At 33.9% G+C, this 25192-nt stretch overlaps 2 protein-coding genes across 3 annotated transcripts; one reads left to right on the forward strand and one right to left on the reverse strand.

Moving 5' to 3' along the window:
* The first annotated feature begins 2506 nt into the window (after nucleotides 1-2506).
* CLPC1 (CLPC homolog 1) lies at nucleotides 2507-9831 on the forward strand. Its single transcript, XM_020348715.3, has 10 exons — nucleotides 2507-2670; nucleotides 3707-4288; nucleotides 4909-5024; nucleotides 5141-5263; nucleotides 5350-5535; nucleotides 6365-6580; nucleotides 7197-7414; nucleotides 7728-7803; nucleotides 7890-7979; nucleotides 8321-9831. The coding sequence occupies exons 2-10, from the start codon at nucleotides 3724-3726 to the stop codon at nucleotides 9497-9499; spliced, it is 2769 nt and encodes a 922-aa protein (XP_020204304.1). The 5' UTR covers nucleotides 2507-2670; nucleotides 3707-3723; the 3' UTR covers nucleotides 9500-9831.
* A 2092-nt stretch (nucleotides 9832-11923) lies between these two features.
* On the reverse strand, nucleotides 11924-18613 carry LOC109789685 (dual specificity protein phosphatase PHS1). Of its 2 annotated transcripts, none has more exons than XM_020348717.3 (11): nucleotides 18344-18613; nucleotides 18123-18176; nucleotides 17922-18055; nucleotides 17333-17525; nucleotides 16663-16839; nucleotides 16416-16576; nucleotides 14813-15905; nucleotides 14120-14266; nucleotides 13792-14019; nucleotides 12839-12996; nucleotides 11924-12527 (listed from the first exon to the last, which is right to left on the reverse strand). In XM_020348717.3, the coding sequence occupies exons 1-11, from the start codon at nucleotides 18407-18409 to the stop codon at nucleotides 12167-12169; spliced, it is 2772 nt and encodes a 923-aa protein (XP_020204306.1). In that variant the 5' UTR covers nucleotides 18410-18613; the 3' UTR covers nucleotides 11924-12166. The 2 variants fall into 2 exon arrangements, with proteins under 2 accessions (XP_020204306.1, XP_020204305.1); XM_020348716.3 differs by having other exon boundaries at nucleotides 18123-18185; nucleotides 18344-18612.
* Between the last annotated feature and the right edge of the window lie 6579 nt (nucleotides 18614-25192).

Below are 25192 nucleotides of genomic sequence, written 5' to 3' on the forward strand. Positions count from 1 at the left end.
ATTTATAATGTTAACTTCGTCATAGGGTACCGATTAAGGGCGTCGTAAGGGTGCTTAATACCTTCCTTACATGTAACCGACCCCCGAACCTAATTCTGGTTATCAAGGCTATTATTGGATCTTTTAAAAATCTTTTCTTTTTCCAATGTTTTGAGTAAAACATTGGTGGCGACTCCATAGAACCTATTTTCAAAACCATTGATTAAGGATTAGTCTGGTGTCCGGACATTCTTTAATTGATGAGATCTTTAAAAGGATGTTTAAACCATAGGTCGCAAGATCGAAAATTTTCGGGTTGCGACAATAGTAATAAAAAATAAGATTTGAAAATAGGAAATCATATAGATTAGTGAGCGAGTGTTTTTTTATTATAATTATTATAGCGTTAGTAATTTTAAAAATATCTTATTGATAAGTGTCCATTTTACTTAGAAATTATAATTATTGTGACACTTATCTAACTAGGTTTAAAAGAAAAATGTATTTTAATACCTATAATATTAGAAAAATCAAAAGAATATTTGTTAATAATTGATGAGTTTTATTTTTATTTTTATTTATTTGTGAATCCTTGTGTTTGGTTTGCAGATTGAATGAAGTCCCAAGACTTAAAAAATACCTCAATTCCACTAAGCAGTTTGCAAGGGCTTAGTAGATAAAAGATTGAGCAAGATTGACATCAAAGCCAAATCCACTTAGTCGTTTGAAAAAGATTGATCGGATTTGGCTTAGAGAGGGGTGAAAATATGAATCCTCAAGGGCTTAACAAATTGAAATTGGCTCAATTGATGGAGTTTCATTCACCTTGAAGAATTCATCAATTTGCTTAGTCGTTTGAAAAAGGGTTGAGCATATTTATCTCTTTCTTATTTACTCTATTTTAATTATAGGACATATTTAAGAGAAGAGGAGCGATAAAAATAGGATTGAACAAAGTGAAAACAAAGTTAAGGAGAAGAAATCTTGAAGAGTCATTAGGGGATGAAGATTTTGGGTTCATTTTCCTCTTCTTTTATGTTTTCTTTGTATATGGTGATTGCTCTCATTACCATGAGTAGCTAATCCTCTCTTTTTTATTGGCATTGAATGCAATTTATCAAACTCTTATGTAATTGTATATATATGTATAATGTTCTATTATTTAGTGTTAGTGGTTTGACTATGTTCTTATTGCTTAAAGTGAATTGATCAATCATCTTTTGATCTTTGATTTAGATTCTAATTGAAAAATATTTCCTTATTTTGTTTTGTATCAAGCCACCTAATGACTCTAAAAGTTTGAAATAGATTTATAATTGTTAGTTGAAAAAATTATTGCATTTAATATAAAGATTATAATTTGATTAAATGAGAAATCATTTATTAAATTGAAATCTTTAGAATTTCTAAATGTAAGGATTTGATTTAGAATAACTTTAAAGAATTCGATAACATTAAATGATATAAATTATATGTAGATAATTTTAGAAAAATATAAGAGTAAAATAGGTGAATTTCAATTCGAATAGCTTCTCTGACCATTATTTCTCAAATTTACATTTGCTTTCTGTTTGTTGTATTTCTTATAAATTTAATATTAAAAATGCAAAACAAAAATGCAAAACAAAATGCTCACATTTAACTATAAATTCTTCTATTACAGGTTCTATTCAACATTTTAGAAATTGAAAAATATCTTTAAAAGTCCTTATGAATTGACGATCTATATTCCCATTTATATTAAAATAGACTTGATGGACATGTTAAAAAAATCTCAACACTTATTTAAAAATTTAAAAATAAAACTGTTTAATCAAAAGTGAAATTAAAAATGCGATTATTAAAACATATCCTCTTTATAATATAATATGTATAAATCTTTCATTTGAAATTTCACATGCAGCTGATGCACGGTTTCAGTTTTTATTTTTTATTTTATAATTAATTTTTTTATGATGCTCAATATCTTTTTATTTTAAAGGATTATTATTATCTAGCTGAATAACTGATATCCATGGGCTCAATTCAATAAGGCGGCCCAACCTATCTTGAGCCACATCTTAGATTATGGACCCAATGGTAAGCTCCCAACTACAGCAGCATGTTCCTACTATACCAACAATATAACTCATCATAATACTCTTTCGAATATAAAACAAATTTGGATGGAGCTTTGAAAGGTGAAGGATGAAAAGTTAATATGACGTCAGTGGCTGAACCTGTAAGATGAAAATGCAAAAGGATTAAGAAAAAAGCACGTTAACGTTAGTGGTATCGTTCACGTCTTTGCTACAGCGACGTAGATATTACCAGTACTACGACGTTCTAAACCATCTGATTAAGGCGGCGAGTGAAGCAGGGGCAAAATCGCCATTCCAACTAAAAGATCAACGTTCCTAGTCCTAGGCCAAGTAACTGGCTGCTACGTGTCACGTTTCCAGACGCATGAGATGAAAGGGAAATGATCGGGTGGGAGAGGGTACACCGTGTTAAGATAGATATTTAGATTAGGAAAAGAGAAGAGGAGAAGATTGGTTAGCCACAATTTTATTCCTTCCTCTTCTTCCCTCGCTATATATTAATCTCTCTCTCTCTCTCTCTCTCTTATTATTTTTCTATTTAATATATATTCATCTTTTTATCCTTTTTCTGCGTTCCATATTGTTATCGTTTATTTGTGCACTGCCTCCGGTGAGCTTCTTCTTCCAATTTCCAATTTCCAATTTCCAATTTCCATTCATCCACTCTTCTGTCTTGCTCTTACTCCGTTTATTGCTTCAATTAGGTTTTACAATTGTAATTCTTCCTTTGCTACTGTTTAGAGTTTGCTCGATTATTTTTTGGTGGTGCACGTGCACGTGCAACTGCAATTTATTGAGGTTTCTGTTTCTCTCAATTTTAGACGCCCATGAATGGTGTCTTATCTCTTGCTACACAGCTGCCTCATGCGCTCTCTTTCCCTTTTTTTTTTTTTTTTTTTTTTTTTTTCCCTCGTGTTTCTCGATTTTAATTATTGACTTTTCCGAGCTCTAACTATGTTGTTATGGTTTCGTTCTGGCCCTTTGTTGCTGGTGCATGTCATTTCTCGTGCTTTTTTGAGTTGAGTTTCTTAAAACTAAACTCCTCTGGAAGTGGGTGTCACCCATGGTTTCCTTTTTGGTTGGTTAGGTCTTACTTTAAAGAGAGGAAATGGAAGATTGACAAGTTAGGAAGCAGAATAGGCTTTTTTTTTTTTTTTTTTTTTTTTTTTTTTTTTTTTTTTTAAGTATTAATACCCACACCCCCTAATCGCCCAGGACATTTTCTCTTTTGTTATTATCAACTTGAAAAGGACCATTTGAAGTAACGCTTGATTCCTCTTAGAGTTATCGATCTTAACGTGGGCATTGTACTATGTTTGCTACAACTTCATTCCTCCAACTTAGGGTTCTTTTTGAAATAAATGTGTTTCTTGGCATTTGTTTGTTAGACTATTTAGGCAATTTATTGCATCTGTGGACTAGGATTTCTGGATTTTAGGATATTGATTCTTGTCGTGTATGTCTTTGTTATTCATTGTATATGTTCTGAAATATCTTTTATGTGCATCACACATTTTGAAATTTTGTCCTAAATATTGATGTTCTGATTCTAAAATCCTGAAACGTTTTTGCTTGCCTATATGATTGCATTCTGTGTTGCTTCTGGTGTTTTACTTGTTGCTAATATGTTTCATCAAAACATGCAGCCGGCTATTCAGGAATCATGGCTAGGGTTTTGGCTCAGTCAATTAATGTCCCTGGTGTAGTAGCTGAGCATAGGCATGGTCAGCATAAGGGGTCAGGAAAATTAAAAAGATCAACCAAAATGATGAGTGCTTTACGAACAAATGGATTAAGAATGTCAGGTTTCTCAGGACTTCGTACTTTTAATCCTTTGGATACTATGTTGAGACCTGGAATAGATTTTCACTCTAAGGTATCCATTGCAACTTCTTCACGGCGAGCAAAAGCTACCCGATGTGTACCCAAAGCCATGTTTGAGCGTTTCACTGAGAAAGCTATCAAAGTAATTATGCTAGCCCAGGAGGAAGCAAGACGTCTTGGTCACAATTTTGTTGGAACAGAGCAGATTCTATTGGGTCTTATTGGTGAAGGCACTGGTATTGCTGCTAAGGTTTTAAAGTCAATGGGGATCAACCTTAAAGATGCACGTGTGGAAGTAGAAAAGATAATTGGAAGGGGTAGCGGATTTGTGGCGGTTGAGATTCCGTTTACTCCACGTGCAAAGCGTGTTTTGGAACTTTCACTGGAGGAAGCTCGTCAACTTGGTAATCAGTTTTTTCACCTTCTTCCATTCTTTTTTGTATTACCTTATTAATACATGGCAAATAGCATTTGTATCCTCAACGGAGGATTTCCTTCCTTTTTAGCCATCTGTCTGTTCTTAGTAGTTTTCTCATTGTTTCTCTGGTGTAATTGTTACTCAAAATAAGGTAGAAGTGATTTGATTATAGTGGGTCTGTTATGTATATCTATATTACTTTTGGAGCCATATTTGTTTTGACCACTTGTAGAAGAGGAATACCAAAGGATAGAGCAGAGGATTGAATAAACTACGTTATTATTGCACTGCAAGTTACAGAAAAAAAAATAAAAGAAATCATGAACCATTATGATGCAAAACACTTCTCCTATCTTTTTGCTTAATACTTCTTGCATGTCTACCCAGTCAATTGCAACAAACCTGTTCATGCATAGTGTGAGTGGCACCACTAAATGGCACTCTCTTGCTTTAAATGCATTTGAAGTTGAGTTGGATACTATCTGTTAATTTTTTTTTTTTTTTGGCTTTATGCTGCTTTGTGTTTTGAGATAAAAATTTATATTCAGTTATAATATTTTGTCTTGGCTTGCTGAAACTCTGTGCCTTAACCCTTGACATTTTCAGGTCACAATTATATTGGATCTGAGCACCTGCTTCTGGGTCTTCTTCGAGAGGGTGAGGGTGTAGCAGCACGTGTTCTGGAAAACCTGGGTGCTGATCCAACTAATATTCGCACACAGGCTAGTATTATGGCTTCATATACCTGTTATTCCCACAAACTTTTGTTTACAGGGACACATTCTCTTATAATCTTAAATTTTATGTTAATCTTTTAATTTTCACTGAATGGGTACAGGTAATTCGCATGGTGGGTGAGAGTGCTGACAGTGTTACTGCTACTGTTGGTTCAGGAAGTAGTGGCAATAAGATGCCAACTTTGGAGGAGTATGGTACCAATTTGACCAAGCTAGCGGAAGAGGTACTGAGAGGTCATGGCTTTCTTCATGAAGATTGTAGATTATGCTTTATTGTGCACAAAAGCCTAATTTCTCATCTGCTCCTCAGGGAAAATTGGATCCTGTTGTGGGAAGGCAGCAGCAAATTGAACGTGTGACTCAAATTTTAGGTCGTCGAACCAAAAATAATCCTTGTCTGATTGGAGAACCTGGTGTTGGGAAGACAGCAATTGCTGAAGGTCTTGCCCAACGGATTGCAAATGGTGATGTACCTGAAACCATAGAGGGAAAAAAGGTTAGTAGAAATCATTTTACCTCTGCTGTTCAACTCGCTGAATTTGTGTATAGTAATTCTAAAACAGTCTCGTTTGTTGATATTTGTTTATTATTATTATTATTACATTGCATGACTAAAAGGAGTTGCATGGCACCAAGGTGGTCAAACCAGTATCTGGGCTATGCTGTCTCATTTTCTGTCATATGATTGTATGATATTAATTTCATGATGGCATTTCAAGTTAGGATAGGTATTATTTAAAATATTGGTTTTGTGGGTGTTCAGTATGATTTTTACTAGTCCTAACTCTTGATCTTGAATAATGTGAATGCATTCTTTTCTCAATTAGGCATACAACAGTCTGTTTTGGACATGTTATTTCTAGGCTGTTAAGCTAATGGCAAAACAAGTGGGTAATCACACGTCTTTTAGTCATTTTTAATTGTCTTTTCAAATTTATGGCCATAAAACCAGGATGATCAAGACCAGTGCTGTTTGAAAGGATCACTTGTGGATTGAGTAGTTATTCCTTGATAAATTTGCCATTCTATTCTATTATGAACCAACTCCACAAAAAGCTAATCCTGTTAGGTGAAGGTGCATAAACAATTTCATGTCTACCCCCCTCCTCGCAAGAGCCTTTTGGGCTTGAAGGGTGGTCAATGCACTTGCAAATTTTCACCATGGGCTGAAATTTTATTTTTATATAAAAGAATGAGGGCAGCAAGGCTCAAAGTAATTATTTGACCAAGGAAGCCCAATTTTGCCATAAACTGTTGGGTCTGAAGGCATATGTATGGTTTGATATCCAACATACTAATAATGTACTTTGTTCTGAACGAATTAGGTTATAACCCTCGATATGGGTCTGCTTGTTGCTGGAACTAAATATCGTGGTGAGTTTGAGGAGAGGTTGAAGAAACTGATGGAAGAAATCAAACAAAGTGATGAGATAATACTTTTTATCGATGAAGTGCACACTTTGATTGGAGCTGGAGCAGCAGAAGGGGCAATTGATGCTGCTAACATACTCAAGCCAGCTCTTGCAAGAGGTGAACTACAGGTAGTACTTTCCCTTGATATGTTCAAAATGGATTTACTGCTTGCTGACTCTGATCTTGAACTTGAAGTCAATATATGATGTAAAGAAAGAGAAAGCATGATTTTTGTGGTTTTGGATTTTATTGGGATCACCCTAAAACATTTTAATGATAAAGGGAGAAAAGACTTCCGCAGGTCATAAAATTGCCCATGTAACTTCAAACTAAACAAAAAGAATTCATGATCTTTTTTTCTGGTCATACAATGTTCATAAACAGTTAAACTGTTGTGAGATATTCAATAGGTCTGCTATGAGTTCACCATCTAGTCAGTCTAATATATGGTCAGGAGTTGTCGCTGGCTTGTAGTCAGAATTAAAGAATGTGCTGAAGTTTCTGAATTAGTATTATAATTTTTAATCCAAAATTTCAAGTTTGGCATGTCCATCAGTTTGAATCTGGGTTGATAATAGATTGCATAATGCTTGTTGTAGGTCTATTTTGAAGGTTCTTATGCCTATACTGAATTTGCAATAAGGAACATCTTGTAGAATACTAGAATGTAGATTATTTAATATATTTTATTTTAATTTCTACTTCTGGTATTGTACTGAAGTGTTCATTTAAATATTTCTGCAGTGTATTGGAGCCACAACATTAGATGAATACAGGAAGCACATTGAAAAAGATCCAGCTTTGGAGAGACGATTCCAGCCAGTTAAAGTGCCAGAGCCAACTGTAGATGAAACTATACAAATACTGAAAGGACTTAGAGAACGATATGAAATTCACCACAAGCTCCGCTATACCGATGAGGCTCTTGTAGCTGCTGCACAGCTGTCGTACCAGTATATCAGGTTTGTCATGATTCATCTCTCTGCTTTTTCTCTGATATCGAATGTCATTTATGCATATGGACATTTAAGTTTCTTTTCAATGTCGCATGTTTAAATTGGATGTTTTCAACTGAATTAAGCTGATGTATATGTTACACTTCTGGAATTTTGTAGCTGTAGCAATCCTCTTTGAATTGTTTTATATTTATATCGGAAACTAGCTGTTTGAGTTATATCTATGTTAATCAAAATGCTCATGCCATTCTGTTTATTTTACTAGCTGTATATGTTAACCAAATATTTTCCCTTGTATATGATAATGTTCTCCATGCAGTGATCGATTTTTGCCTGATAAAGCTATAGATTTGATTGATGAAGCTGGTTCACGAGTCCGGCTTCAACATGCCCAGGTATGATGTTTGTCTACCCTTCAGGCTTCAACTAGCAGTTCTAGCTTCTATTATTTAGCTAATTTGGGCTGTAACTTTATGAGTAGCTACCTGAAGAAGCGAGAGAACTTGACAAGGAGGTCAGGCAGATTATTAAGGAGAAAGAAGAAGCTGTGCGCAACCAAGACTTTGAAAAGGTAATGTTCTCACCGATGATTTAACATGTAAAGTTTTATTGAACATGTTTGGGGAAATTTTCAACTACCTTGAATAAGGGAAGTAATGCTTTTGTTTAAGTAAACCCTACAAATATGAATTATTAGCTTTTTTTTATCAATTATAATTATATAATTGTAAGTTGGTTTCTGATTCTAGAAGGTTTGTTGAGTTTAAAGAATGTTGTAGTAGCAGTATAACTGTATAAGCCCCCTCTCCACCAAAAAGAACAAAACAGTGTAATGATTGGTTCCTTTGTCAGATGTACAATTTTCTTTCTGCCAGTAATTTGTGGGTTGTTGATATGTGAGTTTCTGAATAGGCTGGAGAGCTACGAGATAAAGAAATGGATCTTAAGGCACAGATCTCAACACTTGTAGAGAAAGGCAAGGAGATGAGCAAGGCAGAGAGCGAGGCCGGGGACGAAGGTCCTATTGTGACTGAAGCTGACATACAGCATATTGTATCATCCTGGACTGGTATTCCTGTTGAAAAAGTCTCAACAGATGAATCTGATCGCCTCCTCAAAATGGAAGAGACCTTACATAAGCGAGTCATTGGTCAGGATGAAGCAGTAAAAGCCATTAGTCGAGCTATCCGTCGAGCTAGGGTTGGATTAAAGAACCCTAATCGTCCGATTGCCAGCTTCATCTTTTCTGGTCCCACTGGTGTGGGAAAGTCTGAATTGGCCAAAGCATTGGCTGCATACTACTTCGGCTCTGAAGAAGCTATGATTCGGCTTGACATGAGTGAATTTATGGAAAGGCACACTGTCTCCAAACTTATTGGTTCACCTCCTGGATATGTTGGTTACACTGAAGGTGGCCAATTGACTGAAGCAGTTCGGCGCCGTCCTTACACTGTTGTACTATTTGATGAGATCGAGAAAGCCCATCCTGATGTATTCAACATGATGCTTCAGATCCTGGAAGATGGAAGACTAACAGACAGTAAGGGCAGAACTGTGGATTTCAAGAACACGCTTCTCATAATGACATCAAATGTGGGAAGCAGTGTGATTGAGAAAGGAGGCCGCCGAATTGGATTTGATCTGGATTACGATGAGAAGGATAGCAGTTATAACAGAATCAAGAGCTTGGTGACTGAGGAGCTAAAACAATACTTCAGGCCAGAATTCTTGAATAGGTTGGATGAAATGATTGTCTTCAGGCAACTCACCAAACTGGAGGTGAAGGAGATTGCTGACATAATGCTCAAAGAGGTGTTTGACAGACTGAAGGTGAAAGATATTGAACTTCAAGTAACAGAAAGATTTAGGGACAGAGTGGTTGAGGAAGGCTACAATCCTAGTTATGGAGCCAGGCCTCTAAGAAGAGCCATAATGCGACTTTTGGAGGACAGCATGGCTGAGAAGATGCTTGCTAGAGAGATCAAAGAGGGAGACTCTGTTATAGTGGATGTTGATTCTGATGGTAATGTGATTGTGCTCAATGGTAGCAGTGGAACCCCGGAGTCCTTACCTGAGGCACTTCCTGTATAATGCGGTTACCTAGCTATAACTATGTACTTAATTTGTTTAAGCCATAGTCATAGTATGTTTTACTGTCAATGTACCTAAAATCCTTTTAATTGATCACTGGTTAGGCCTAATGTTTTCCCATAGCTAAGCAAAAACAAAAACAAATTCAAGAAAAAAGGGGTAGCGGGGGATACCGGGGAAAACTGAAAATTAGCGTCGTATTTGGGACAGTGTGCATCAATGAAGGTTTCCGTAGGGAGCTGGGTGCTTTTATGTTTTAACTGGTTCGACCATGATGTAATATCCCAGCATTACTGTAAACTAAACTAGATATATATCCCTGCGATGCATCATGCGTGGCCAGTGGCACTTACTATTTTTTCCTTTTTTACTATTATCTTTAATAACCCAACTTAGTATATAGGTTAAAACCCCTTCCTATTAATAAATGATTTAGATTCAGATTTAGGATAAATTCATATACAATATTCTTTTTTTGGTAAATTTAGCCAACTTAACGTTAGCTAATTATTCCCCTAATAAACCTTTTAAAAAAAATTTCAAACAATTGAAGATTAATTACTCAAGTTTAATGGCATCGCTATTTAAAGAATATTGGGAAAACTGAAGTTTTTATGCACTCTAGGAGAATGAAGGACAATTAAAATTCTAATAAACAATTGTAAGTTTGACCTTTTGTTATTTCTCAAGAATTGAACTTTCAACAGTTGAAAGTAAAACACCTTTCATCCAAAAGGAGTCTTAAAGAATCAATTTAGACGCATCATTTAGGGATGCCGTTAATTTGTTATGTGACATGTTAATTTTTAGGCTAATCCAATCTAACTTAACGATTTATAAATGACAAATGGGCAATTAAGATTTATAGACCGGAACAGTACGAAAGTGTCATATGAAGAAAGTTATAATGGCGTTAAGTGGTTTGATTAATGATGCTAATGCCTATGAAGAACTTCTCAAGGAAAGAAAACTTGATTTGCTTTTCAACAAAAGAAAGTTCCCAATTGTTATAACAAAAGTTAATTTGGAGCTCTTTAGGAGGGCGAAAATGTTGGAAGAACTTATTATTTGGAAAAGTGAAACTGGTCCTGAACTTTTGACAAAGAACAAAGGAAAAGGAAATGAAAAAGAAGAGACAAAAAAAAAATTAGCAAAACAAAATAGAAAACAAAGAAAAGAAGAAAACAGTTGTAAAAGCCTTTGTCAACCTGTTTATATCCATTTTTACACTTGAAAAAGGCATAATAGGTAATTAGGTGTTGTAGTGCTCTGCAAAAGCCTTTGTCCGCTTGTTTTCATCCATTTTTCTCTTTAATGTTGCTTTTTTTCCCTCCCCATCATAATGATAGAGAAATGGGTCTTAATTAATATAGAGATACAAACAAGTCTCACATCAATAAAATAAGAGAAAAAATAATAACTCATAAAACACAAACATACTCCAATGAATGGAAAACCTTTTGAATGATGACTAAAAGTAAAATTGTGAGAGTTTAGGTCCAAAACGGACAATATCTTATCATTGTAGAGTTGTGTGTGAAATAATCTTATAAAAATAATCCTCATAAAATATCCTCTCAGACAAATATCATAAAATAATCTCATCAATTAAGAAATTGTATTATAGGATAGTTCATCTTTTATATGAAGATAAATGAGTCCATTTGCCACCTCCAAAACTTTTGGTCGTTGAACACCAGTCTTTTGGATATTTGGAAAGGGTTGAGCATGAGTGTATTGGAGGAGCAAGGTGTTGTTTTGGTTGATAGGTGCACCGTTGTTGGGAGAATGAATCTTGACGTGAGTATTATTGTCCATTTCAATCCAATGTAGTACAGATGAAACCCACAAGTCATTAACAGAACAAAACTCGAATATGTGACATTGCATTAACCTTAATAATTATTCAGCGTGATGCACAAATTCCCTAAAATGTAATAGGTTCTCCCTATTCAGATACGAGGTGACCAAATAGCAAGAGAAAAAGGATAAGGTTTAAAATGTGAGGCAAATCATCGTGCACACAAGGGAGGGAAAAAGTGGATTTGCATTGTAACAGATCAACTCTGCTTGATCTCGTTCGCACAAGCCCAATCCTTCTTTCCTATCTTGTTTGTAAGCTCCAAACACAAGTTAACGTGTAAAAACTTTGATAAGTTCCAATGACAAGTAACGCAAGACTTAAACCTTTAATAACTAACAAATAATACAACAATATCATAATGCAAGATTTCAACAGCACAATCCTTAAAAAAGTGCCCTAATCCCTTGTTCCCCACCTCTTAAACCGCTTGGACCAAAAAAAATAATTAAAAAAAATCAGTTTGAAATCCTTCAATAGTAAGATATTCAATATGGAAAGTTTCTTTTTTTTTGTCTTTCAAATCAATAATTAAAAAACTATTTCTTTACAAGAGGTAGAGATCAACCAAGTAAGTTTTGTCTCTCTTAACATTTTTTTTTTATATATTCAACAAGAAATCAAACCCAAGTATCTAACTACATTAAATCTTGCCACTAACTAAACTAAGCAATCAATCCCACTTCAAAACTGCTATTTTACTCACACTCCTATAGCTGCTTATGTTGCTTAAATTTTGTCCCAATATATTTCTAACATGAAAACAAAATCTTAAATGAATGTTCCTCAACATTTGCAAGAGCAATCTATCCATCTATCATTGAATGAGACTGTTTTTGTGTGGGACTGACACTTCCACCACGGCTAACCTTCAAAGCTGTTAAAGCCTTCTGGATCTCCATTGTCATGGCACTATCTACACTCCCTGATGACAACTTTTTATGTGATTTTTGAAGATGGAGTTTAAGCGAGCTGCTGCTTAATCCAGCATTCTTGCCACAAATAGGGCAAATTTTCATCATTGGTTTCCTTTGTTGCCACTCCATTGAAACCTTCCCATGCAGTTTCTGGTCCAGTTCCAGTAAGATCTTTGCAAAACCATCATTGGGCTGTGATCGACGATGAACTCGTTTCAGAGCATTCCATGCTTCTAATAAAGTGAATTTCCTACGTCACGAAAACTTTTAGTTCCAAGACTGTTCCCAAGTATTAGTAGCAATAATACTCTCAACTATGAAGGAACACAGAGTTTCAAGTGTTCCACATACTAAATAATACTTCATAGCACCTAATCATACATAATTTATAATCATGGAAATAAATAGTTCAGTTACTGAAAAACTGTATCTAATAATATTTGCAGTTAAGATTCGATTGTCTAATTAAAATTGTAAAATTGATTGGTTTTGGAGGGCCAGCTCCTTGGCAACACAAGTTACAATTACCATATATAAGATTGTATTTATATTTTTACTTACTTCCTCAACATCAGGTAAGCAAGGACCAAAGTGGCACTTCTGCTTCTCCCCTCAAAGCAATGAACTAAAACACTCTGACCAGTTTGCTCAACATAATCTATAAAATCACAAGCCTCTTCAAATATGCTGCTGATGTTAGAATCTTCATTGTCACACACCTGTTCAAATGGGGAATTAACAAAACCAATGTGAAGAATTATTCCTGAATAGAAACTTATTTAAAAAATACAATTGATACCATAACTAACAGGAAAAAAAAATTATAGATAGTCACAAGAACAAGCATGAATTATATCAAACAGAATACCTAATGTCACATGATTAAACGAGAAAATGATGAGGGCAACCTCAACTAGAAAATACTCTTATCAGCCAAAGGAGATCAATTTTTCAAATCAATCAAATATCTTCCAAAAGGGAACTATAGAAAAAGAGGGAGGAAAAGACCATCTATAGTTTCATGGACCAGAAGTAGCAGCTAACAGCTCAAGCATTTGGGAAAAGTTTTTCTAGCTACTGCCCTGACCTGAGGGTTTATCTCACATTTTTGCATGTAAGGATTCCAGACTAAAGACCAAAAAAATAAATTTTAGCACGGTAAGATAAAACTAGCGCCTTGTCTACACATGAAGCCCAAAGATCTTTCATGTAAGGGTGGTGCTGGAGATAAAAAACATTAATGAGCATGCATCATAAACTTGAACTTTTTGAATGAATGGAACATAAGATAGTAATTGGAAACTCATGAAGTTATTGCAGTAAGAAAAATAAAAGTCTAAGGCTCCAATTTAATACAAAAACTGGATAAATCCTGCATGAAAATGCATGTATGATTAATAAAAAAGCAGAGTCACACATGAAGCATGAAGTCGGCTAATTTTCACACAAACTAAACCTCTGCAAATAAGTTGATAGAATAATTGGGGTAAAAAATAGACATGATCACAACTTACAGAGAAATTTTTGTAAGTGAATAGATCAGGAAACTGAGAATCCGATTGACCAATTTCATTTGTACACAAGCATAAAATATGTGTGATTCCCAAGTGTTGTAGTGTGTATGTAGATCTTGCAGCCAGTGCTCCACCAATGAACAGACTATTTGTAACAGCAGATGGTCTCTCTGTGTTTGCAGCCTCGGATATCAATGTAATCCTCTCAAGGATATGCTCAAGTCTAACCTGAAGGTTAATGGAGCAAACGTTTTCTGTGAATATGTATCCCGCAAAAATGAAATGAGTTAATTATATTAGTTCTGCATACTATTTTAAATTGTGATACCTTCAGTTCATATGCATCAACAGCAGTGTTGTTATCACTGCCCTCAAAAAATCCTGGGTTGAAATTGTTCTCCTGGCATAACTTGACTGCATCATTTTTAAGCATTTCATTCCATTGTTCTAATTCTTTATTAGATTCAGAGTCAACCTGAAAATCATGATCAAGTCTAAGACACGAGATAAAAAGCGAATGTGCAGTAAGATGCAGTTTTACTAGGCAAAGGCAGCTAGTTACGATACTTCAATATTCTTATTTGTCAATCATCTTGAGATACAGGATTGTGCATGACATTTGCACATGAAGAACATGGGGAAATAGAATTACCAGTAACACATTTCCCACTGTCCATTCATTGGTGACCTATCTATGTCAAGCAGTTTAACTTCATCAATTATATAAGGTGACAAGAGCAAAAGATCAGAGTTCATTTTTCTAAAACAATACAGAAACTGATCCACCGAAATTCACACTCATTCTTAAAAGTAACAATAATACATCCACGTTAGAGTCTTAAATTCTGCTCACATTAATTGATTTTGTGTAAATAGATTTGCAATGAAATTGTCTTATTTTGCATAACAAAACAATGTGTAACTGACTGATAAATAATCTATCCAGAAAAAAAAAAAAAAGTTTACAACTACATCAGCAGAACCAGAATCATGAATTAGTAAACAAGATTATGCAACCAACCTTGGCAAATTTATGCAAATCACGGAGCTTAACTGTCAAGCGGAGACCACGAAGTGACTCCCCACTTCCTTTACTGTGCTTTCCATGCCAACCTTCTCTTGACCCAGGAGAAGCAGAGTCACAGCAATCTCTATTGACTGAAGATGATGATGCCCTTGGAGCAGTTCTCTGGGATTCTGAATCACTATAATCGTGATGGATATCATTAGAAAACCTTTCCTTAATAGTTGGAGAGGGACAATTACCAGCAGCAACTGGTGAAGGTGAGTGCGGAACCACTGCATCCTCCTTTTCAGACTCCCCTGATGATATTTTGCCTATAGCATTCATAAATGATCTTAATAAGTTATCAAGTTTTTGGTGAAGTGTTAGTAGGAATATATGGAATCCCTGTAGATCTCTTAGAGCAGCACGGAAACCGCTGCGGAACTCATGAACTACCGATGTTACATTTCCAGCATGAATATCAGTTATAGTATTTGCATCTTCTGGGGCAGCACATCCTAATCTCCCTCCAGTTATATCATGTAACAGGTTAGAGGAAAACTCAGAACTATTGAGTATTAACTCAACCAACTTAGGATAATTAACATGATCATCTGCACGTTTTCCAGCAGGGGGTCGGCGAGGAACACCAGAATCAATAGCCACAATGTTAAAGTCAGGAAGCATTGATTCTACTGACGTTTGACTTGTAAGACTCATGATGTCAATGGGTATTGATGATTCTATGATGTCTGGAAGACCAGAGCCTTGTGATACTAATCCAGGATTATGAGAATCCAATCTGCTGTCTACTGAGGTTGACCTTTTTTCTTTTTTAAATGTCTTACTCACTCTCAATCCATATCGGTTCATAGCAGAATCAAAAGATTCTCCCATTGTATCCGTACTTGCAGAGATCATCTTTTCAGTCAATAACAAATTTGCAGAGTTCCCACGCCATCTAAGTTGGCGGCAGGGGAGTCTATCTTCATTTCTGATGACAAGATCTAGCATCATTATCCTGCCAAGGGCTGATGATGTTCTTTCTGCATATTCCTCAGACTCAAATGCTCTAGAGCTCTCAAGCAAGGGTGAACCGTGCACATAACTGCAAGACAATGATGAATCCTTAGAATAAACAATCAAAAGTTATCTTGAAGAACAGCCGCATGCTTTAGCACGAAAAAAATTACCATAATAATTGCTTTCATTGCTTATTTGGGAAATAGTGATACAAGATTTGATTTAACTTTAAAAGTGGCAGAACAAAAATGTCATAATTTTCATACTGCTCCAGCTTACAGTATATTACACACCATCACACATGGAGGAGGACACAAAAGAATGAGTTAGTTATCTCTTGGTGATTGCCAGAAATTAACACTTTTAAATTGAAATTTATGTGAAAATATCATTTGTTGAATGATTTGCATAACTCAAATATAAGATAATATGATTGTATACTACAATTTGAAATTACCACATCAAGCTCAAGCATGAACTGTCGAGCATTAATATGGCCATGAAACAAAGAATCATCGATAGAACAAGGCAAGCAAGATATCTCCTAATGCCTTAGTGTAAACCTTATCATATTAACACTAGATTTGAATCACACCTCATAAACATGAGACATCGGCTAAGCTCAAGTGCTTCCAAAAGTTCTGTGCATGTCATTTCACCAATTTCATCACCTGCACAAATTGCTGCATCTCTTGCTTTTTCTGTAGCTTCCTTTATTTGGATCCACTCTATACTGGTATTGTGGATGACTCTAGCCTTGTATTCCAAAATAGAAGTAAAGGATGAATATGGCATAAATATACTCTGAAAGTCAATTCGATAAAAATAAAGTAGAGATCAACCTGCGGAGTTTGGACTCCCAACCACTTGGCAAATTCATAACCAAGGCGTTCAGATTGTGTGGCCATTCTTGAAGAAGATATCTTTATAACAGCTGCTGCTTCTTTTGAAAAAACATCATCACTTCCAATGCCATTGAAAAAGGCAAAAAAGACCACCCCTCCAGAATTTACTGTTACCTATGTGCACACAACTGAGAAGAAGCTAAGAGGCAGAAGTAACGAAAATAAACAGTTTATGCGCACATTTGAGTACTACAAAAGAAAAAGAAAGAGCACTTATTACAACATAACTGATATTTTAAGTGAACTCATCTACACAGGAAATGCTCAGCACCCAAAAAGAATCAATTAACAGGTTTGATACTATATGAAAGCACCAAATAATAATAATAATAATAATAATAAATAATATATACATATATATATATATATATATGTGTGTGTGTGTATATATATATATATATAACTACAGTTCTTCATAAACATTAAAAAAAACTAATGATTATCAATATACTCAAATAAAAATCAGATGTTCTTAATCTGTATATCTAACTCTCTAGAGCTTAAACATTGAAGCTACTTGCATATTATTGACACAACTTTACAAGCCCTTGACATTATACATTTTGTGACAGTAAACAATATTATGCGTATAGAAAAAATAACAAACCTCAAGAGCTTTGTTCATTTCATCCTCAGAATGTTCATTGCTGCTAGTATGTTCAGTATGGTGAAGTGAAGAGAGCCTATCCCAAGAAAAGGAACTTGATTCAATGTCCAACATCTCAGCTTTACCAAGCCTCTCCCACAGACTAATTTCAGTTTGCGGATCAATTTTTGCATCCTCAATAGATTCTCTCGGGCTGAACACAAATTAAATCACCCTTGTCAACCACTTCACAAAGCATATACTAAATTCAAAACAAAAATAAAAAGCTCTTCCAGCATGCCCCTTTTACTACTCGAACTTTAAACTTGGTTAGTTTAAGAGAACACTTTCTTTCTATTTTTGCTTCTTATTTTAAGAAATGATCACAAGTTGTTTTGGCTGCTTCCTATCAAAATTTTGAATACAGTAACCAAAATTGATATCCATGTGACATTTTTGTAATTATTCATGAAAAGGAGAATTGCAAACAAAAAACCGTTTTCTCAAACCAAACACCTCCTTAGTAAGTGGCTAACACATTATTACATGCTCAATGACAATGACGAAAAAATGGCACAAATGCATATGATGGAGAAGAAAATGTAGAAACCTAGAAGGCATGGTGGAAGGACGGTGTGGGAAGCCAGAGGAGCGATAGTTGGAAGTGCGTTTACGAACTAATTGGAGCCATTGCGCGAACATAAACGCAGGCCCTGCTGTGATGTCTCCCAACATGTACAAAACCTGCATTCATTCACCAAACAAGTTTCAATCTTTCTGATTGAAGAAACAACCCAATTGAAAAATATACCTTGGAAGTAACGCTGAGAGGCAAAGCCTCTTCCTTTTCCACTTCACCTTTACCCTGCAACTCCTACTCCACAAGTCAATTTCAAAACAACACATTACATGGGTTAGGACTCAGGACTTTGACTGAAGCTTTATGATGCATATATCTGTTTAAGATCTAGATTAACAGCAGTTTCTTTTTCCTTTTTTTGGGTTTTCAAACAAATGAGTGAAAAAAGAAACCTGGTTTTGCTTTTGCCACGAGTTGGTGATTGCCGGGGGAACCTCTTTTTCCATCCTGTTTGGCATAAAAAATAGATTTTGATTTTTGTGAGAATGGGAAAAACTGCTCCCAACGCTTTTTTCAAGAATGGAGGGAAAACAGCTTGGGTCTGTCTGTCTACAAAGGTTAAGGTTCTTAATAATAATTGGTTCAATACACAAACATTTCCAACATTTTTTTTATAATGCTCCCACTAAGATCCCCCGTTGCTAATTTATCATAATTAATTATAGAGTACAAAATAAGATTTCTTTTTATTAGTAGTTACAGTAATTAGGTCTTAATTTTAATCCTATACAAAAAAAAATAAGAAGGGATATTTTTTTTTTATATATATTCTGTGGACAATTACTCAATTAGATTATAGTATAAACTCATATTTTTTACAATATTTTCTCTTTTTTTCCTCTTGAATTATATAAATTGTTGAATAAAAGTTTGGGATGAGCATCCTTACCCTAATTTGGTTTATTCATGGGTGATAGTTTATGATGATAATAGTATGCAAGTATATGTATGATAATCATTATGGATGTAAATATAAGAATAAATAGAATTAAATTAGAAAAGTTGAAGGTGGCTGGGTGTGGTGAATGAATAGAAAAGTTGGTTTGGGAGGGGCAATGGAAATGGGCTGGTTGGCTTAAGGTTTCAGCAAATGATGACTCTCACTACACTGCAGAGTGAGTAATTAAACACCATTTGTTGTGGGAACAGGGACACTTATGTATTATCTTATTGCTTAAAGTCAATGGTTCAATATCTTAAGGTATCAGCATCATCAATATATTATATATATGAATACTGATAAGCGTCCTGGGTTTGTCCACCAAGCATGAATCCGAAAAGAAAATGGTTAATTAGGTACAAAATTCTGGTTAATTTCATTTTATAAGTAGTTAAAAGTAAATAAAAATAGAAATATATAGTTATTTATGTAGTTAAGATTAACACTAATAAGTTATAAAGTGAAGTTTTTTTTAAAATCAATTATAAGGTGATTTTTTTTAAAGAATTATAAGGTAAAGTTAGTTACTATTAAATATTTTAATAATCTTTTGACATTATTAACTAATTTGCTAGTTTAAGTACTATCGCTGATTTCAATATCCTCCTGTCATAATTAATCACATGTTAATGATAATTATATAATCATATTTATTACTAATTATCATTTGGAAGACGAAACTAATGTTTTCCACGTATAATTAACTATGAATGAGAGTCAATATCTCAAAATAAATAAATAAATAATGGTAGTCTATAACCTTATAATGCTATAAGCTATTTGTGAGTTAAATTAATTACTATTTGACATTTTAATAATCTCACGAAACTATTAAAATGATTATATAATTGCATTTATTTATTCTTAACCACGTATAAAATAAAATTAATTATATTTTTACATGTAGCTGGTTTTTTATTAGGATTCGGAGGTGTTTAATATATGAAATTTATGATATTTTTTTTCATTATATGTATAGAGAGAGAGAAAAAAAGAAATTTTAGTGAAAATACTTGTTTATATTAGAATATGAGAGTCATTAATAGTAAATATTAGATTAAGATAGATAATTTAAATTAAAACAATACAAATAATACAAATAATATTATTATATATTATCATTATCATTATTATTTTTATCATTATTATCTTAACCATCTTTGTAATTGTTATTGTCGTTACTATTATTATCATTACATTTTTTATATTATTATTGACAATAATGATAACAATAATGACAATAATGGTGGTGTTGGTATTGATAGTGGTTGTGATGCTACGATGATAGTGATAATGACGACAATTATCACAATAGTCGTGGTAACATTGTGTTAATGGCAACAACAACGATAACAATAATAAAAATTGTAACAATGATAATTATAATAACAGTAATGATGATAATGATAATAATAACAGTTGTAACAATAACAATAATGAAAACAATAATGATAATAATAATATATGGTAATTTTATTTATAGTATTTTAATATAAGAATTTTTATTAATTATTTTTATATTCTCATGTAAATAAATGTTTTCATTTAAGTCATCTCTATAAATATACGTATATATGTTATTGGTTATTCTCATATGTGTGTGACAAATTCTAATGATATTTTTTCTAATATTTTCTTTTCATCACTTCTTATTATTGATTAAAGTTGATTATATACCACAATTAATGAATCTCATCAAAATTTATAATTGAAACCAAGAAAGAGTATCAATAAAAGAATCTATCACTAATATTTCTCTTTTTTTTGTTGTTATTATTATCAAAATACTTATCCAAAGCCATTATTGCTAGTCATGTAAGCATTATGGACTGAAGGGCTACAAACAACAGAGTGAGGGATAGAGTCAGACTATAGGCACAATGCCTCAAGTGTTTTTATTTTATTTATTTTTATCGTTGTGAAATGTAACGAGTTCAGTAGGTTCTTCAAAATTAGTGAAGCGGCTGTGATTTAATGTAAAAGACTATTTTAAATAAATAATAGATTGAATCTAATTCATCATTTAATTTTATGGGTAATCTATTCATTACTTTTTAAAAACTCATTAAATTATAATATGAGATGTTTAATAGATTGAGATTTTAAAAGACTATTTTAACATAAAAAAAATATTGTGAAAATTTAAAAAATATAATAATGTAATAACTTATAAAAAAAGAGAAAAATAATATTTTAAAAATAAAAATGTATTTAACTCATTCATGAAAAAAATTTTAATCGATAAATTGAATGAATATTTTATTTTAAATAGATCAAATGAATAAAACTTTTAGTGAAGTTTAATAAATTTAAATGAATTATTTTTATCCAATCCATTATAATCTATATAAAAACTTATCCATTACATCCATTTATCACCCTTAACCCAAATTATGATTTTCTCACATTTTCACTCTAACCACTCAGAACACCTACCCTTGGGAATCATAAGTAACTCTTTTTACAAGATTAAGTGATTACTAACATACAAAATTACCAAAGGAACCTACTCATTTCCACAAACAAAAAAAGTAAAAAACTAACGCAACTCCTGAAAGTAGAGATTATACAAATTGAAACACTATTTGATTCATACTCTTCTCTAAACCTTAGCTCAATGGAACAACCTATTTCTCAATAATTTTTCTCTAATTGTACATTTTTCCAGAGAAAAAGCTTCTTCATTATATAGGAATCAAGTGATAGAAATAAGTTAAGAAATAATTTCTAATGATATAATAATAATCTTATGGTAAAAAAGATATTATCTTATTTCAAAATCAATATGTAAAGGAATTAATCTTTTTAAAAGACAAATAATTAAAACCATTTAAAAAATTATCTCTACTCGAGATAATTGATTCTTTTGAGAGGGAATTAACTCCTCTGCATGAAAATCAAATCCTTGCGAAGAAGTTATGTTCAAAAAATGATTCTCTAGAGTGTCAGTTATATTTTGTGGAAATTGATTTCAATCCAAGAAAATTGATTCTCATGATCTAGAATGAGTTTTTTTTCATAAAAAGAACTATTTATATTTATTTTGGAAATCCTTTTAAGTTTTTCCTAGGTTACCCCCCATGAGCTAGACCTAGTTAGGATAAACAAGTCTTAAAACAAAGGACTCTTTAGAAAAAAATACAACTCAATACATTCCTTTTGATATAAGATATATATATCTTCATCAAATTCTTTATTATGTTTTAACTTTTCCCCTATTTAAATAATCTTTATTGAGAGTCAATTGCTCTTGGCTTTTGTCTCATCATAACTCCACGAGTTGCCTTCCTCAGAGGTCATGTTCATTATGTCTTTGCTCCAATACGACGAGCACGTACGGCAAACTTGCACACAAGCTCATGCCCAAATTCCACTAGAATGCTTTGCACAAATTGTGCTTTGATAAGTGTAGTTGTGCTTGAAGTTGAGAATCTTGCTTCAATATTTCATGTAATTAATGTGTTTGACGACTTTATTTAAAATTACATGTTTTGTCTTAATTATTTAGTTTTATTATGGTTAAGAAATAAACAATGACAAAATGATGACCCTTAGATAAGAAGAATGTGGATTTTTCAACTGCTAGGAGATTGAAATGCAATGCCACGATGAAGAAGAAGCAAAAAAATATCAAGTTTAGTTACACAGAAGAATTATATGTCGTTGTGTGATTTTACTTGTCTAAGGGATTATGGTTCATATGGGTTATGTCGTTGTGTGATTTCATACCCAGCACCAGCAGCTTTAATCGTAAGGTTTTTTAAACAACTTTTAATTGTGTTATTTGAATTATAAAAAAAAATCTGAGTTTATTTTTTCTTTATTATTAAATTATAGGAGTAAACTAATATCTTAACTTAAACTTCGATAAAACCACTTAACACTCTCAGAGGTAAAACTCTCAATTTATGGCAGTTATGTATCCAATGTTGCACTTATATGTGATATTTCAAAAGGAAATAGTCCCACATTGCTTGGTCCACCTATATGTAGAGCCTTTATATATTAAAGTGCTCCTTAAGCTTCCAAAGAGGCAAGCAATGGGTAGTGGGTTCGCGCACGTGAGAATGGGCCTTGTGAGCCTATTGTAGTTCAAATCTGTCGATTTGCCCCCACCTGCGCATGTGATAATTGTATTCGAAAATATTTTTATTCTTTTAGGGTTACTGAGACTCTATACATATAGGATGCGGCATTTGTTTGTTAACCTACCCGAATACTTTTCTCTGCCTCTCTCTGAGTTCTCAAAACCTCGACTGTCAGTTCTGCTCCTCGTTACTGAGAAGACCCTGCTGTATCCTGGGGGGCTTGCGCGTATACCGCGAATAAGTCCTTAAGGTCAGTGCTATCACACGCCTCAGGGGATGTTTCAGCTTCATTCAACTTGCGTCCGCAGTTTCAATTACTACAATCTTAAGGACTTATAATGGCTGACGCATCAAATAACGCTACCGCCAACGCTGCTGCCGCTCCACCACCCGCAACCACGTATGCAAAGACCTTGCCTGATGTCTCCAAAATTGAAGTCTTTGCTGGCCAAAATTTCCGCCGATGGCAAGAACGCATCCACTCCATACTAGACATGCACGGTGTTGCTTACGCTCTTACTGTTCCCAAGCCAGATTCCTCCACTTCGGCATCCGCTTCCAAATCAGATGACTGGTCTTACGCCAACAAGGTTTGCCGTCATACTATTCTTAGTGCTTTATCTAACGATCTCTTTCATATGTACTGCTCATACAAGGAAGCCAAAGATATATGGGACTCAATGATATTGAAGTACACTGCCGAGGACTCTGTTAGACAACGCTTCATCATAGGTAACTATTATCGTTGGGAGATGACCGAAGAAAAAGACATTAAAGTGCAAATAAATGAATATCATAAATTACTGGAGGATCTCAAATCAGAAAATCTTTCTCTACCTGATGAATTCGTTTCGGAGCTGCTCATTGAAAAATTACCAGAAAGTTGGACTGATTACAAGCAACACCTAAAGCATAGGCACAAACAAATGTCGCTCACAGATCTTATCACCCACATCATAATAGAGGACGCAAACCGTAAGGAGTGTGCTGCAGCAAAGGCAAAATCATTGGCGGCAAAGGCAAACGTGGTACAAGTGCAAGAACAACCCAACAAAAAGAGGTACGATCAAAAGAAAAATAAGTACAATTCTAAGAACTCTTTCCCTCGTGCTACTAACCCTGTCTTTAAGAAAAAAGGCAATTGCTTTGTCTGTGGAAAGCCAGGTCACCATGCACCTCAGTGCCGTTTTCGAGCAACGAGAAACGACAACCCTCCTAAAGCTAAGGTTAACCTAGCTGAAGGGGATGATATTATTGCTGCGGTTGTTTCTCAGGTAAATATTGTGACCAATGTAAGCAAATGGGTGGTAGACTCTGGGGCTACTCGCCACATATGTGCAAATAAAAATGCCTTTTCATCTTACACTGCTGTGGAAGATGGAGAAGAGCAAGTCTACCTTGGTGATTCTAGGACCACTCCGGTTCTAGGAAAAGGCAAAGTTCTTATAAAGCTTACATCTGGTAAAACGCTGGCTTTAAACGATGTGCTGCATGTTCCTTCCATCAGAGTCAACTTGGTTTCTGTAGCACTGTTAGGCAAAGTGGGGGTTAAAGTATCATTTGAATCTGATAAAATTGTTATGACCAAGAATAATGTTTTTGTGGGAAAGGGTTACTGTGACCAAGGTCTTTTTGTACTTAATGTTTCTGAAATAACAAGTGAATCTGCATCTTCTTCTGCTTATATGAATGATTCTTATGGTATGTGGCATGCTAGATTAGGACATGTAAATTCTGCGTATGTTTTAAAATTGAAACGACTAGGTATGATTAACATGCATGATGAACAAATTGGTAAATGTGAAATATGTGTTGAATCAAAGCTTATTAAGAAAACATGTCATTCTGTGTTTCGTGAATCTGAACCGCTTAGTTTAATTCATTCTGATCTTGCTGATTTAAAACAATCTATGTCTAGAGGTGGTAAAAACTATTTTGTGACTTTTATTGATGATTTTTCTAGATACACAAAAGTTTACTTGATTAAACATAAAGATGAGGCATTTGACATGTTTTTATCTTATAAAGCGGAAGTTGAAAATCAATTGAATAAAAGGATTAAAAGGATTAGATCTGACAGGGGTGGTGAATACATGTTATTTGATGACTATTGTGAAAAAGAAGGTATAATTCATGAGGTAACCCCACCTTATTCACCTGAATCCAATGGAGTAGCCGAAAGAAAAAATAGAACCCTTAAAGAAATGATGAAT

This window comes from Cajanus cajan, chromosome 6 (assembly GCF_000230855.2).
Source record: "Cajanus cajan strain Asha chromosome 6, NIPB_CcT2T_4, whole genome shotgun sequence".
NCBI lineage: Eukaryota > Viridiplantae > Streptophyta > Magnoliopsida > Fabales > Fabaceae > Cajanus > Cajanus cajan.